The sequence below is a fragment of the Rhinichthys klamathensis genome, unplaced genomic scaffold (genome assembly GCF_029890125.1).
Source record: "Rhinichthys klamathensis goyatoka isolate OS25496 unplaced genomic scaffold, OSU_Roscu_1.1 h1tg000060l_1, whole genome shotgun sequence".
Taxonomy (NCBI): Eukaryota; Metazoa; Chordata; class Actinopteri; order Cypriniformes; family Leuciscidae; genus Rhinichthys; species Rhinichthys klamathensis.
In genome coordinates, this window is record NW_026606605.1 from 1,933,569 (window position 1) to 1,951,383 (window position 17,815).

Here is a 17,815-nt window from a genome sequence, read left to right on the forward strand (position 1 = left end):
TTGTTTTATTGTGGCTGTTGCGATCCAGAAGGATCACTACAAATAAGGAGAGACGAATACCGCTACATTGCAAAATAACTGAGCTTTATTTTACATTCTTCCTCAAAAATGAGCTGAGAAACTGCCACACATAATTCTAATAAATGTATGTGCAATATTCAGATCCATGCTCTCATTTGTGTCTTTTTAAACTTTTGCCACATTTATTTTTAGATTTACTGAAACAAAGCTTTTACACAAGTGTATAGTCCAGAACGGCTAGTCACACTTTCATTCCAGACAATATGTGTCATAGTTGGGGGCCTTAAGCACATAAATAGGTCATTTCGCGCAAATTCATCTAAAAGCGCCAAATTTGGCACAGATGTAGCTCAGGTCATACCGAACTGATTTAGCTAGGGCGCCGGAGCCAGCGACCCTCGGGGCCAAGATGGCCGCCAAATCCAATATGGCCGCTGCCCGAAAAGGGTTCCGGCTATAACTTTTGAACCAAAAGAGTTACAAATACAAACTTGATATGTTTTTCAGTTTAATTGATCATGGGAAACACATAGGAATGTTTATATTTATGACCCAGTATATATGGACCCCTTGATCCTCCAATTCCAATATGGCCGCTGTTCAAAAAAGCAGTTTGGGCTTTAAAATGGGGCCTTACACCCCATTGTTAGCGCAAATTCATCTACAAGCACTAAATTTGGCACAGATGTAGCTGAGGGCATACTGAAATGATTTAGCCAGGGCGCCCAAGCCAATGGTCCCTGAGACCAAGATGGCGGCCAAATCCAATATGGCCGCTGCCCGAAAAGGGTTCCGGCTATAACTTTTGAACTACGAGTTACAAATACAAACTTGATATGTTTTTCAGCTTAATTGATCGTGGGAAACACATAGGAATGTTTATATTTATGACCCAGTATATATGGACCCCTTGATCCTCCAATTCCAATATGGCCGCTGTCCAAAAAAGCAGTATGGGCTTTTGTATGGGGCCTTACGCCCCATTGTTAGCATAAATTCATCTACAAGCACCAAATTTGGCACAGATGTAGCTGAGGGCATACTGAAATGATTTAGCCAGGGCGCCAAAGCCAATGGTCCCTGAGACCAAGATGGCGGCCAAATCCAATATGGCCTCCGCCTGAAAGGGATTCGGCTATAGCTTTTGAGCCAGATGATACACAAATACAAACTTGATGTCTATTTTACCTTTTTTTGACCATGGGAAGCCCATAGGAATACTTACATTTATGATTGGGTATAAATGTAAGTCAGGACCCCCAAATTCCCTAAGCTCAATACGGCCCCTGTCCGAAAAAGGGTTTTGGCTACAAATTTTTAACCAAATGCTCTACAAATGAGGATGTAGTGTCTATTTTATGTTTATTGGCCACAGGAAGTCAGTTTGCATATTTATATTTATGCTTGTGTAAGTCTGGAACCTGTATTCTTTTCAAGACTGTGGTTGAAAAGCCTTTTTTACCACAACTTTGAAGGTTATTCTCAATGTTGATTCATTTCCTTATAAAAGTGAAATGCTTTTCAGTGTACCAAAGGTGAATACATTTCAAAGTGTAATCATATACAAAAGAATAAGACACAATTATTATTGCAAGGCAATATTTATATTATGTCAAATTGGTAAAATAGTCAATTTACAGCACTTACAGTGCCCTCTACATGCTGTCTTGCAGCCACAGTGGAGGAGAATGGTGCAGGCTTTACTGGCGTCTCCGAGATTAGTCCAGTAAGGTTCCCAAGTCTTGTTCGTAGAGTCCCGATACCATCCCCATGCATTGAAATCTGGGATATCTTGCTGGACAGCGGTTGCCTGATTCCAGTAGAAGCTGGCCTGCAGCAGTGCTCTTTTGATATGCTGAATTCTGAGGCAGGTTCTCGAGAGACTTGGTACCATTTGAGAAAAGGTGATGTGTAGCTTCATCTGCTGTACATGATGACGACCATATACTCCAGTCTTTGGACATGGACGTCATTGTTGATCTGTTCAGGTTTCAAGGTGAGGGTAACCAGGGATTCTGTGAGATCTGGTGTTGCCTCCCAAGCTGCCCATGCACTCTTTTTCCCATGGCCCAGGAAGACTGAGGTTGTGTCACAGCCTGTTAAAGTGTGGAAGAGTGGTAAGGCCAGTGACTTCTGGGGACCAAGATCCTTGCTGATTTCATGAGCAGGAATGTCCCTATAGTTTTTTCCACCTGCAAAGCCGATCCAGAGCTCTGTGAGGCCGAGTGTGTGAGCGAATCAGCCACTTCTCTTTCCATAATATCTTGGGTTATCAACTTCAGCCTTCCTGGGCTATGGGAAAAAGAGTGCAAGGGCAGCTTGGGAGGCAACTGCACTGATTCAGCACATCAAAAGAGCACTGCTGCAGGCCAGCTTCTACTAGAATCAGGCAACCACTGTCCAGCAAGTTATCCCAGAGTTCAATGCATGGGGATGGCATCGGGACTCTACGAGCAAGACTTGGGAACCTTATACTGGACTAATCTCGGAGACGCCAGTAAAGCCTGCATCATTCTCCTCCACTGTGGCTGCAAGACAGCATGCAGATGGCACTGTAACTGCTGTAAAGCCAAAGTTTGTTGCACTTCTATATGAGGGTGCTTGTACAAACAATGATGGTGGAGACGATGAGAGACCCAGTGATTGTGAGTGATAATGATAATTCATGTGAGAGACCATGAGAATTCACTGTTTTTTATGTTATTGCTGTTTCTTTTGTTATGCTAAACAAACATTTAAGAGTTTTGGACAAATTGACTATTTTATTCGTTTAACAATTTGACATAATATAAATATTGCCTTGCAATAATAATTATGTCTTATTCTTTCTTATATGATTACACTTTGAAATGTATTTACCTGTGGTACACTGAAAAGCATTTCACTTTTATAAGGAAATGAATCAACATTGAGAATAACCTTCAAAGTTGTGGTAAAAAAAAAGGATTTTCAACCACAGTCTTGAAAAGAATTCAGGTTCCAGGATTACACAAGCATAAATATAAATATGCCAACTGACTTCCTGTGGTCAATAAACATAAAATAGACACCACATCCTCATTTTTAGCGAATTTGGTTCAAAATTTGTAGCCAAAACCCCTTTTCGGACAGCGAGTATATTGAATTTTGGGAATTTTGGGGGTCCTGATATACCCAATCATAAATGTAAGTATTCCTATAAGTTTCCCATGGTCAAAAAAGGTAAAATAGACATCAAGTTTGTATTTGTATCTCATCTGGCTCAAAAGCTATAGCCGAATCCCTTTCAGGCGGAGGCCATATTGGATTTGGTCGCCATCTTGGTCTCAGGGACCATTGACTTTGGCGCCCTGGCTAAATCATTTCAGTATGCCCTCAGCTACATCTGTGCCAAATTTGGTGCTTGTAGATTAATTTAGGCTAACAATGGGGCGTAAGGCCCCATACTAAAGCCCAAACTGCTTTTTTGGACAGCGGCCATATTGGAATTGGAGGATCAAGGGGTCCATATATACTGGGTCATAAATATAAACATTCCTATGTGTTTCCCATGATCAATTAAGCTGAAAAACATATCAAGTTTGTATTTGTAACTCATGTGGTTCAAAAGTTATAGCCGGAACCCTTTTCGGGCAGCGGCCATATTGGATTTGGCGGCCATCTTGGCCCTGAGGGTCGCTGGCTCCGGTGCCCTAGCTAAATCATTTTGGTATAACCTGAGCTACATCTGTGCCAAACTAGGCGCTTTTAGATGAATTTGCGCGAAAATGTGCTTAAGGCCCCCAACTATCAAGGTAGGTTTATTTTATATGTTAAGTTCTGTATAGACTAAAGATAACGGACATTTACACTCTTATTACACCACTAGAAGGTTTTCACATTGAATGGGGTAAGTTGTCACAGTGGAACCTGCCTTTATGATAAACATTTCAGCAGAATTTAAACAGTTAACAATCAATTATGAAGAAAAGTGCTTGAATCATCAGAAATGTGACAAGTTGCCCGACCTGCAATTTATGAAAAATATCTCTTGTTCTCTTGTTCCCCAATGAGATGTTGTTTTAGTTTGCAGGACAACATTCACAAATATTATTCTAAAATATGAATGAATCAAAATGTCAAAACTTTCCTGTGTGACAACTAGCCCTGGTCTCAGTTGATCAGTTCTGGACAGTGTTGGATAAGTTACTCTAAAAAAGTCAAATGAATTAATAGCTACTAATTACATTTTAACAGTGTAAATAGTTTACTGTACTAATTACTCTCTAAAAAATATTGAACTACTTATTAATTACTTTCTAAATCCCATATCATCAACCTTGACCAGTTGAACAATACAAGGACACACACGAAAGTACACTTTTGATTCTTTCAAATAAACAATATTGCATAAATTATTCTTAAACTGACTAAAGGTTAAATTAAAAACATACATTTTAACATTAAATGTTGATGTTAAATCCAATATAGAATAGTTCTATACAGTATTTCATGCAATTAGGCTACATCAGAAGTAACTGTAATTAAATTACAGAAAGTAATCCCTTATTTTACTTTTTCAAGGGGAAAGTAATTAAATTACACCCAACACAGTGGTTCTGGACGTATTACATTAAAACCATGACCATCTTGAATTTATTAGGTTACACACATACACCCTGCAATATTGATTATCATTTAAAATAACTATATATCCGCTGATTTGCAGTGTGTTTATGAGGGAAGCTCAATGTGCAGCGTGACATCATCATCCCGCCGACAGCTGTGCTCGTTGTTCAATAGATGGAGCAGTCGAGCACTATAAACGGGGAAATCCGTTTCGGTGAGAGCTGAGAAGCACAGCCGCAGCTCAGGGACTCACCCAAGCCAATGGAGAGCCTCTGCCCGCGGTTTGCAAATCGTCAATGTAGAGACTGGCAGTCCATCAGTCCTGAGAGAAACAGCTCGAGCCACACACAACACCTGCGCGCGCCACGTTCACCTCGGAGGACACAGAGAAACACCTCAGCTTCTCCCAGAGAGCGGGACAGATATACGGCGGAAAATACATTTTGCGAACAGCATGAAGAAAAGCCATTTGGTCAAAAGGGTGAGAATTTCATTCAGCGAGTCTCTGATGTGTAAAGGCTAATAGTAATGAATGCTCATAATTTAATAGTTTTATTGAACAGTGGCTGAATGTAATACAGCTCAAGTAGGCTATTTGTATTCTGCTTTTTTTAAATTATGTGTAGGCTAAATTAATTTAACAATGACTCCTTTGTTATGAAGCGCCGAATGTGAGAGCGTAGGCTATATCTTCGTTACGCTAATTCTTCATTATGCTGTTGTCTCTCGTATATCTTTTATTCTATTTAACAGAAATTTTAATTGACCACACCCTTAATTGACCAACTGACAGTAAAACATTTTTGGGATATATTTTTAAGGTGCAGTAGCCTATATGTCAGGCTGTAATAACGTTACTAATAGCCTAGTTATTTTGTTAGGCTACTGTTGTTTTTGTAACACTTTACAATAAGGTTTCATTATTAAAATTAGTTAACTACTTTAGTTAAGAAGCTTCTACAGCATTTATTAATCTTAGTTAATGATAATGTCAACATTTACTAATACCCATTTTACTAATTAAAGTGTTAACGTTATTTTTTTTTATTACGGGACTAAGTCGGCTAATCTAGCCTATCTTTTACAAATTACTTTTAGGCTACTATCCTTTTTATTCCAGTAGTGGCTATCTTATTTTATTAGAGATTATGGGTACAATTATGGACTCAATAGTTACTTAGCCTATTCCATATTTACTTGTACTTATTTATTAGATAGCTACCTGTTTATATGACAGTATATGCATTCCAGTTGTACTAGTAAAAAATTTCAGTAGTTACAAAAATAGTTTTAATTTTCAAATTGTTCTATTGTTGTTCAAGTAAAAAATGTTGATAACTTTCATTTGTTAAAAACATTAGTTAACACGAAATAATGAAAAATACTTCTACAGCATTTATTGATCTTAGGTGAAGTGTCAGTCACACCATTTACTACTTTTTTTAAATGCATTTACTAATGCATTAATTGAGACCTTATAGTAAAGTGTTACTAAAATGTTTATATGCACTAGTATCTAATAAATAGCTAACAAAACTTGTAACTACGAGTAAACTGTTTGACTACTTCAAAGAGACACATCAATACCAGTAAAAAAAATATAGTCACTATTGGACAACTTACTAATAGTTATAATATAACTACTAGTAACAGATATGGAATAAACGTAATGATGGCTTAGCATAGTGCGATGTGACGGAGATCTGTTTGAACTTGAATACTATTATGCAAGACGGGCGACACACTAACCGGGTCACTGTTGACACACTCAGGGTCTTCAGGATGCAAACCAGCCCTCATCCCAACCAGACAAAGTAGGCTGGATCCGCAGGTTCAGCGGCAAAGGAATATTCAGGGAAATATGGCGAAACCGCTTTGTGATGCTTAAAGGAGATCATCTGTTCATCTTTGAAAAAGAGGTGAGTTATAAAGACAATTACATACATTTTCTATTGTATTTTTTATACAATACATTTTCATAATGATTTCATGCTCAATCAAAGGCAGGGCATGTCAACTTCTCAAAGGTTTATCATGTCAACTCGTGTATGAAACCCATTCAGATTTTGACATAAACTACAGAGATTATATACTGAGTTATGAATACGAGTCATGAATGTTTGCCAAAAACGTCCTGCCCTTGATATAAAGGACATACTCTTGCAACATCAAAGTAATCCTTTTGACAAGCTATAATTTTCTAAAGGGTATTATATAAACACTGAAAATTGAAACCCAATTGTGTCCCCAAACGACATGCAGCAGTGAACCTGTTTAGTGGCTACAATCAATATTTTCCCGTGTCATGGATTTTGTGTCAGTACCACTACCAAACATCCCTGAAGTTGCTTTCAAATATTCAGTTGAATTCAATTTCCGGTTCGATGTAGGAGCAACCAATCTTTACAATTGAATCATTTGCTCACATGAAGCTTGTGTGGAGGCATGGTTGTAATTTTCATGGAAGTGTAGCAGCTTGTTTCTGTCATTGCCTGTAGGCTTTCATCACTTTCACAGAGCCGTCAGATTACAGCATATCACGGAAAACTGTACAGAGTGTCCTGGTTTTTCTCATTAAAGCAACAGTAAATGGTTTTAAGAGTTGAGAAAGCAGTTGCATTCACACATCTGCTGTCTTTTGGATGAGCGACATTGTTATTTACATTAAAAGATTCAAAGCCCAGCTGCACATCTCTTGCTCCCTGGAGATGTTCAGGACTCTGAATCCAGTGTCACGCCATCATGAAAACAAACCACATACAGCATCTAAATGAAGTATCGCAGCAATTTGCATCCATGTGTTTTGATCTGTCAGTGGCACAAATAAGAACCAGATATGCTTTTCAAGTTCACCATGAACAGAAATATTAATGGGACTCCTCTTAAGATAGTCTTTACTGTTGGGTGACCGTTTTTTAAAGATTGAAATCAATATCAGATTTAAATGAAAGTCTTTTCCATTCTGTCTGTTTGCTAGTTTCCGTTTGGTTGTTGGTAAGTAATCCAATATTGACTAGTTGTCTATCTTTTACAAATTATGATTAGGCTACTATGCATTTTTTTTTTTAAGTCTATGGTTCAAAAAGACATTGATTACATGTAGAGACCAAGTACTCACACAAAATGCAGGTGGTGTTGCAGTGAAGTAGAATGAGTGTGGATGTTTCCTATTTATGTGGTGAATTATTCAAACATGAACTTTACATGGACAGACCACCAAAACTGAGCTTGCTGACACTGATGCAGCTGGCACCTTGAGTTAAGTGTTATGATCTTGTAAAAAAATATATAGAAACTTCAATTCAAAGGAACATAAAAAAAATTCTAATAATATATTTTAATGTATTTTCATATATTACTAATTCGTTTTATAAATGATTACTTTTATTTTAAAGAGGAGCATTTTCAACTCTCTTTAGAGTGTAATGTTGCTGTTTGAACGTGAAAAAGGTCTGCAAAGTTACAAAGCGCAAAGTCACTCCAAAGGAGTTATGGTGCGTTCAAGTCCTCCAGGGAAATTTGAATTTAAGTCGTGTTTACAATGTCAGGTGCATTCAAGTCACTTTGGTCGGAGCTTAAAGACATCGGGGCTTAAAGAAAATCCCAGGCTTCCCACTCATATTTACGATGTGGTGGTGTTCATGTGCACACTGATAAAGAGAATAATGGTGCGTTCAAGTCATGTCGAAAATATCATATTTATGAGTTGAACGCACCATTATTCTCTTTATCAGTGTCACTGCTTCTGAACTTCCTGAAACGCCTCCATTGTAGTCTTGAGTTTTCTTCCGGGGAACAAACACGTCACAATATTCCTCATTTAAATAATTCCCGCCCAAGGCATATGCAGAATAAAGGGGCGGGGCCTGGTTGAGTTAGTTAGTAGTGTGTTGAAACTGGCGGTTATGGTAAGGGGCGGGACATTTCCTAAACACATCCGAAGCTGTTGACCAATCACAGCACACTGATCCAGTTGATCAATCAAGCACATTGTGCTTTTCAGAAGGAGGGGCTTCATAGAGACTTGAACGCACTTGAACGCCACCACAATGTCGTAAATACCAATGGGGAGCTCGGGATTTTCTTTAAGCCCCGATCTGTACGAGTTGGGGGCGTGTCAGTGAGAAACATGGCGGAATCAATGGATGCAACGTCTGTAGTTGATATATCACAATACTTACAGTTATTTAGCAGTGACATTGTAAGGCTTTTTCATTTATAACAAAGTAAGCTCTCTGCACAAAATATGATATCATTGTCATATAACAATTATATATAATAATTTTATAATGATACAGTTTACATTGGCTTCATAAGTTAATTAAAAACATATAAATAAAAACACACCTGATGCGCATTCTTTGTTCTTCATTTTCTATAAGCAGAGTTAACAAACCTTGCTGTATTTTCGTGTAATTCATTAAAAGAAGGTACACCGCCATCTTGCTCTGACAAAACTGACTTGAACGCACCTCACGTTGTAAACACGACTTCCCTATACGTACAAACCTCCCAGGAGGACTTGAACGCACCATTACTGGCAGACTGGGAAGAGAGGAGCTGAAAAAATGGAGAAAATGGGAAAAAAAGGTTTTTTGAACATTGAAGCATGAAAACCTAGTAGAGCCCAAAAACAAAATCAAGACTTTGTCAAAGGGCATAAAAGGTCAAGTCAAGTCAAGTCAAATATATTTATATAGCGCTTTTCACAATACAGATTGTATCAAAGCTGCTTCACAGTATCAATCAAAACAACTTAACAGTGTTTGTTTATTACTGGAAAAGACATCCAAGTTTGGTAGAGCTGATCAGTGGTATGATGGGTCATTTAATTTGTTAATATACAGTGAAGTCTATGCTCATAGTAATTGAATCTCCAATCTTTCATTCTCCACTGTCAACACTGCTTGAATTCCCAAAATATTTTAGTTTGGCATACATGACATCATATTTTCACAAGATTCCCCAGGTATTCAGAGAAATTAATGTTGTCAAATAAAGCCGCAAGTCAAATTACCATTCTGTATACTCATCCTCTAGCCCTGTGAATCGTCCCACCAGTCAGGCAAGCAAAGTTATTTTTATAGTATTAGAATACAATGTCAGCAGGTTGCATCAGTCTGAGTGTGTGCTACAGGTCTGTCCTCTGGTGATCGCTGCATGCCTTCAGGCTCTGTGTATTGTTTGCTGTGGCCGTCTTAGTACTGATAGCGTTATGCACCGCTGCACTTGACTTTGCTGCAATGCTCAAGGTAGCCCTGTTCTTGCCAGAATGATGTCACTTGACATATCTATTCAATTGATCTCACTCATGTAGCGTAGTGAGACACTTCACGCAACTCTACTCATAAAGGCTATGATCCTTTCTGATTCCCATGTGAATTATTTGAAGTTTATACATGTAGACAGTTGAGCATCTATAACAGGGTTCAAAGTGCTTCTTTTCAAGCTCCCTCTATACATCTGGTGTAAATAATTGATGCTCTACTCTAGGATTCACTGTATTCAGGCGGATCATTCATGGTTGAGAGTTTATTCGTCATGTGTGCAAATGGATCATATGTAAACATGTACTGAGGATTTACTCATAAACAGTGTGGATTCACAGATTCACAGTGTCTGATAATCATCCGTCAGTCCAATCATCTGTGTGAATTATGATGTTTAACTTTGCATAACATCCATTTGGCAGGACAAGAGGCTGTGAGGTTTACTTTAGTTTATTTCAATTATGTCTATTTCAGGAAAATTGGTTGACCTCTAAATAATGCCGTCAACCAGATTACAGAACACACTGAACACGTGATTCAAGGGGATTCTGCAAATCTATTTAATTCCAGCTTGTTCGTAGAAGTAAAACTAGGCATGTAATAGGAGTATTAACTTCATGTTCACAGTCCTTACATCTTGAGACTGATTTTAAGGTTGTATGGCTCCAAGCAAAGTGAAGCAGCCAGGGCCATCTTTATAAACTACCAATTCACAATGCCTTGAAAACCAGCTCTGTTCTGAAATCCTTGGGATATGTAATATTCATAGGAGTACTCTTTACGAAAGGCTGCGTTTTTATTCCTTACATCTTGTTGTGGATGATGGAGTTACCTTCGTGAGAGAGAAGACGGTGGGTAAGTGGGTTATTTTGGGAGGTGGTTAATCCAGAGATCAGGATGGCCCCCTGCCGGGAACGTGCTGTGCCAACAGTGGGAGTGAAATATTGATGTGGTGAAGAGAGGCCAGGCTCTTTTCCTCCAGGGGTCTTTTGCCCCATATTAGCATCACTAGTACGCCCTTTCTCAGAGTGTGCGCTCACTCACATTTAAATGTGTGACCCCAGGAGGCCATCTGGAGGCATACGGTTACACAGATTACCTTTAGCCATATGTGGCATGGGGGGTTTACCTAAATGCTGCTCTTTATCGTTAAAATTGTTGTTTTGTGAACTCTCTTAGATAAACGTGACCTAACTCAAAGGCTGGTTTGCTTTTGCTTGCTGTTTGGTCTGTGATCGCGGATCACTTTGATCTTTGTACTTTAATCTCAAGCTCACTGACATCAGATTCCTTTGTTGCGTATTTCCGTTGCTATGGTGAATGCATGGTAATCGTGCAGAGCTCTGACCCAAAATGTCTACGTTTCTCTTTTTTGGTATGTGAGACATTACATGCATGCTAATATCTCTAGCGTTGAGTTTTTGTGTTCGTCTCAGCAGAAACCCTTGTGACCCTCATTGTGGCTCTCTAGGATTTAGTGTCCCACTGTGGGTTTTTTTCCCCCCTCAGGTTCAGTGAAATTTACCTCTTTTCCACCACAGTCTGCTATAATGATGATTGACCTGTCTTAAAATGAGGCGTTTACTTTTCACAGATGGGTCACTGGCTGAATGATTAGGGGAGGGGCTGTACTAACTGAAAACCGTTTGGAACATCTGTCTTGATTTCTGATGGAAAAGAACAGTTTGTTTCCTTTTATGCTATTTGGTTAGCCTGGGAAAACCCAGACAACGTCCGGCAAAGATTTGCTCTGAAAGTTAGTCTGGCAAAGAGCTCATTCAAGCCCATTTCCAATCTGTCGAAATCGAGGCACCAATCAGAAACGTTGGGGCGGGCTTTACACGATGACGACAGCGCTGGGATTTTGAAGCAGATTTTGTAGCCTACATTACAAAGATGGATGCCGCCGTCGAACATCACTCGTTCGAATCAGCTATCGCGTCTGTTTTAAGCGATTTGAACGTTTCCTTTTTGTTAAAGACCGAGCAAAGAACAACACTCAGAGATGTTTCTCCGCCGCTCTGCATACATCATCTCCTTCATCGCTCTGATTGGGTTTAGGTCTATCCGCGACGTCCGTTGGTGACGCCCCTCTGGAAATGATTTGTCTATGACGCGTTGCCAGACCATAACTCAGTTACAACTGAGAATGGTCTGGTTTTAACCAGGCTACTATTTGGTATTAATTAAGAATATGTTCTGAACCTGGCTTGGCTATATGTGTGAGGTTTGCCCTGTTCATTGTGAAATGTGAAGCATTACCAAAAAAGAATCATAATTCACATTGTGAGATATAGTCACATTTGCAATGGCAATTTTGAGGTACAGTGCACTGTGAGATATCCACTAGCTAGCGTTCAGAGCTTGTAAGTATAAAGTCACATTATAAAATGTCAAACCACAATTATATGACATAAATGAGCAGTTATAAGCAGCAGTGGTCAGATATAGGCCTAGTTGCAAATATAGTTACAAATAAATGAGCAATACGAGGAATAAAGTCACAAGTTACACAAGTACCATTTTTTACTTTGAGGTGTAAACTGGCTTCCATAGAGTATTAAGTTACATTTAATACCTTGTGTTGTTCATATATCCTTATATATCCTGTAACTATTTGTAAATTAAAAGTTGGTGATTTTGTTTAGTGTCAGATTCTATGGACTGATGTCACAGCAGTGTTCTGTTGAACATTAATTATTGCTGTCCTTCGAGCTAAAATCAATATGTCCCATCATGAATCACTGTTGTCGGCACAGTTGGCCTGGGAAAGCGCTGCTGATATTTTCAATTAATGGTAGCAATTGTTACTAGCTTCAGGCCTGTGTGCTGATGCTGCTGCTCTTGTGTTCAGATGAAGAATAATGGGAAGACTCATGAAGTGTTTGACCTGGCACTGTATGAGCGCTCAGAGGAACTGCGAAAAGTCAAGAGCCACAGCAAGAAGAACCACAGTAAATTTACCCTGCTACGCCGCCAACACCCTGGAAACAAGGTAAGAACTAAACATTATGACATTATGGATAAAAAATAAAGGGTTCAATTCATATTGTGCCTGTTTGACTACAAGGTGGTTTGATTTTAATCAGTTTTTTAGGGTGTGTTCACACTTGGCGGGTTTGGTTCGATTAAAACAAACTGAACTCTGGTGTGATTGCCCTGTTAGTCCGGTTCATTTTAAGTAAGTGTGAACGCTGCCATCTGAACTCTTGTGACACACATTTTCAGGGTCTCTGCTTCCAAACAAACTCTGGTGCTGTTAAACTGAAATACGAATGCAACACAGACCAAAGTCAAGAGTCAAGGGAGTCAAGAGTCAAAAGGCATTTATTTGTCATTTGCGCAATTAACACTGGGGAAAAGAGGGCATTGAAATGCTTGTGACGAGGCTCAGACATACAGTGACATTAATAGGACCATACATAAATAATCAAATTGGTAACCAGACCAAAGACATCTAAATAAACCAAAAACATGAATTTCACAAGATGCAACCCTAAAAAGCACAGAATGCTCAAACATACCTGGTTGAATGAAGCATTGCAAACCTTTGGATTTGGCTATACGAAATTGATTCCTTAATAAAAAGATCAAAGACAATGTAGTTTTTTTTTCAAGGACCCTTAAAATACCATAATTATTCATTTTAATAATTGTAATTGTTGATATTTTAATAAGTGCTTTTTTCCCATTAGAGCCCCAATCTTGTATTTCTGGCTGTGAGTCCAGAGGAGAAGGAATCTTGGATCAATGTTTTAAATACAGGTATTACCAGAGCTAAGAATCGTGTGCTGGATGAGGTGAGCACAGACATTTCATATACTCTTTATTTATTCCTTGTTTTCCTTTCCACTCCCACACTCTTTCATTGCATTAGTCAGTCTCTTTCTGTACCGGTATATATTTCTCTTTTAGATTCTAGTGCTAACCCTCTTCTATTTCACTTTTAGATCTTTCTATCTTCTTGTCATTATTTGTTTTTTTGCACTTTTAGGATACTGGAAATTCTTTGTGCAATTATTTCACAAAAGCACTCTGAAAAACAATGAATATAAAAAATATAGAACTTTTTGGTTGACATACCTATGGAAAACATTTCGGCTAAGAACTGTTAAGCCAGTCAACATCATGCTTTATTACTATGGCCACAATAATTCAAATGGGGGTTTAAAGAGGACCTATTATGGTCTGCAAAGTTACAAAACACAAAGTCACTCAAACGCAGTTATTCTCTATATCAGTGTCACTGTTTCTGAACTCCCTGAAACGCCTCCAGTGTAGTCTTGAGTTTTCTTCCGTGAACAAACACGTCACAATATTCCTCATTTAAATAATTCCTGCCCAAGGCATACTCTAAATAAAGGGACGAGGCCTGTTGAGTTAGTAGTGTGTTGAAACTGGCGGTTATGGTAAGGGGCGGGGCATTTCCCAAACACGCTCTTAGCGGTTGACCAATCACAACACATTAATTCAGCCGACCAATCAGAGCACAGTGTGCTTTTTAGAAGGAGGGGCTTCATAGAGACAGGAACTAAACAGAGCGTTACTGACAGACTGGGAAGAGAGGAGCTGCAACAGTGGAGAATATGGGAAAAATAACAAGTTTTTTTCTGAACATTGAAGCAGAAAAAGCTATTCTAGTAGAGCCCCCCCCCCCCCCCCCCCCCCCCCCAAAAAAAAAAAAATCAAGACTTTGTAAAAGTACATAATAGGTCCTCTTTAAGATTTAAAAAAGTGAACATTAAAACCCTTTTTTGATACAATTGCATATGGGTTGCAAAAGATTTCACACAGTCTTGTTTCCACTTGTAAAATCACTGCATTTCATATACCAGAAACCCACGTGTGTGAATTTCACATCATCTGTATAAGGCACCTTCCGTTCTATTTATAAATCTGCAAATTCATTTTCACACTAACAACTACTGGATTAAACTGAGATGAATGCAAGACTAATTAACGCTTCATGTCATATAGGCCTTTTGTGTTGTGTAAATTAGAACCCATATAAGGTTGCTGAAAATGACTGTGTTAATATGGTAAAAATGAGCTCAGCTCCAGTTTTGATTCATTTCCCTTTGCAGGTGACGATTGAGGAGGAGAGTCTTCTGGCTCATCCTACACGCGATCGGGCCAAGATCCCACTCGGGCGGCGTTTGCCTACGCGGGGTCATCTCATGGCTGTGGTGGGTGGTGTTCTTGCTTTGACTTTGATTCCAAAGACTGTTGTTGTTTGTCTGCTCATATGGACTTCATGGCACTAGGTGGTTGTTTGGGGCAATAATGATGAAACTTATATGCAGCTATTTATAACCTGACTGCATTACGGAGAGGTAGTCCAGAAAACTTTGCTGTTTAAAAGGTGCACTCAGTATTTTTTTCTTCAATTAAAAAGTAAAAAGTTTTACACATAAATAGTAGATTAAGATGGGGGTAAGATGTCCCCCTGGAGTAAAATGTCCACCCCACCTTTTATTTTCCCCTAACTAAATCTCGTTTCAACATAACTATTGAATGGTTATGCTTTTAGTAATTTTCACTTTTTATTTGAGTTTCAACAATTGTGGGAATTACTGAGTCTTAACAGTTTTTAGGTTATCATTGGACCGTGATCTTTGAATTTATTTCATTTTTGAGTTAGGGTTAGTAGATTTATCTGTTATTTGCAACCAAAATTTTGGGGTCAGTAAGATTCTTTTAAAAAGAGATTTGTTTTTCCAGCAAGAATGCATTAAACTGATCAAAACTTACAGTACAACTTTAAAATTGTCACAAAGAATTCTATTTATATTATATAAATGCTGTCTCTTTCTATTCATCAAAGAATCCTAAAAAAAATTATTATCAATTTCCATAAAAATTTTAAGCAGCACAACTGTTTTTAACATTGATAATAATTAGAAATGTTTCTTGAGCAGCAAATCAGCATATTAGAATGATTTATGAAGGATCATGTGACACTGAAGACTGAAGTAATGATGCGGAAAATTCAGCTTTGCATCACTGGAATAAATTACATTAAAAGGTATTAAAATAGAAAAACATTTACACTATTTTTTTATGAGCATAAGAGATTTCTTTCAGTCATTAAAAGTCATACCGATCCAAAACTTTACAAAGGTAGTGTATATTTAATTACATTTGGTTCAACCTTTTTAAATAAATAATTTAAATGATAGATCGATTTTACATATTACGATCACATGACCGCCCGAATACTGCTCACTTAACATTGGTGCATTTCTTTGAGGGTATTGGTAACCGAAAACTAATTCATGATGGTGCATTCATGCTGCTAGGTGTCAAGATACTGGCATATCCACCAGAAAAACATAAAGTGGTATTAAATGTTGTCTTGTTGTAGGCCTCTGCCTCCTCTGATGGAATGCTGATGCTGGACTTGGTGAATGAAGAAGATGCTGGTATGCTTGATGACGATCAGGATGAGTGGTTGAAGGACCATCGGGTCAGCCTGGATAAACTGGCTCCTGGCCGTCGACGCGCTGGCACCGATGCGTCCAGGCCGCCGTCCTCCTCTACAGAGGCCAAGGTGAAAACCAGCAGCTTGCCACGCAAGACCGAGTTCTCCTTGAACAATGAAAACCAGTCTCACTCACCTCAGAGTGAGAAGCTATCTCAGGGCCGTAACCGATGTGCTTCCATGGATGACGCTCTGTCCCGAGGAGAACGAAAACCAAATAGGAAGAATGGGCCCCAGGCGACGCAGGCCCAGAGTCCCACGGGACACCTACAGGATCTGATCACCCAGCGCCTGCAAAGGACTCAAGAGTTGCTCGCTGAGATTCAGGAACAGGAACCCCATCGGGACAGAATGGGATCTTACCCCTACCTGAGAGGCATCGACTCCCCTCGTCTCCGGCATCTCAAGGGCTCTGACTCGCCACACTCCAAGGGCTCAAGCTCACATAGTTCACCTCACAGCAAAGGCACAAACTCCCCCTCAGTGAGGGTGAAAGATTCGCCTGGTTCCAAAGGGAAAGAATCGCCACATGTGAAATCAAAAGACTCGCCCCGTTTCAAGTCCAAATCCCCTCATTCCAAAAACGCACTTCGCTCGAAGAGCTGCGATTTACCTGATTCAAAAGAATCAAGTTCACCCCAAATGAAATGCATCGATCTGACTCACATCAAAGGTTCAGACTCGCCTCTGTCCACTGGATCAAATTCGCCCCATATGAAGTCAACAGACCCTGCTTTTTTTCGAATCTCTTACTCGCCCCATTTCAAAAGCATTAGGGGTACTGATTCTCCTCTCAATGAGGCTTTGGACTGGGATAGCAGAAGGGCGGCAGCTGAACGACTCTTACAAGAGGCCATTTCTTCCTGGCGAGAAGCTAGAGAGGTTTTGGCTGAGGTAAAGGAGCTGCAAGCCAGACAGCAGCGGGCAGAGCACAGTAAAACTAGATCACCCACAACACCCTCACAGAACCGCAAAAAGAAAAGCCCCTGACCAAATCTTTAGTCAGTCAAAATGACATGTGAGCCTTTACAATGAATGCAAGGAAGGAGAACAATAGGTGGAACTTTCAGTGTTCTGTTTTATCTCACAGTCTATTGTTTATATATTAACTGTTGTTCCTCTGACACCTCAACCCTTTGTCTTTGCACTTTGAACTTCTGTATTTTTACTTGTGACTCCACTTTCAAGGCTGTAGTACTTCTGTTGGCATTGATAATGTGTATGACTAATGATTAAAGTGGTTTATGATTCACTCACTTTTTCCAAAAACAGCTCAGGTAAAAAAACTGTTTTGAGGTGAACATGATGGTAATGTTGAGCTTTGTGTGGAAAAGAGTTAGGGTAAAAGTTAACAGTGGTCGTTTTTTTGGCAAGTCTCTCCTGCTCCCCAATATTAAGTGGGTCAATCATAATTTCCATTTCAAAAGATATTTGTAGAATATCTACAAATATACCC

General features: G+C 39.1%; 1 protein-coding gene across 1 annotated transcript; it reads left to right on the forward strand.

The window, feature by feature from the left end:
• The first annotated feature begins 4,989 nt into the window (after positions 1-4,989).
• On the forward strand, positions 4,990-17,611 carry plekho1a (pleckstrin homology domain containing, family O member 1a). The gene is made up of 6 exons (XM_056249617.1): positions 4,990-5,089; positions 6,381-6,527; positions 12,733-12,873; positions 13,574-13,678; positions 14,963-15,064; positions 16,243-17,611. Exons 1-6 carry the CDS (start codon positions 5,063-5,065, stop codon positions 17,347-17,349), a joined length of 1,629 nt encoding a protein of 542 aa, XP_056105592.1. The 5' UTR covers positions 4,990-5,062; the 3' UTR covers positions 17,350-17,611.
• The last annotated feature ends 204 nt before the right edge of the window (positions 17,612-17,815 follow it).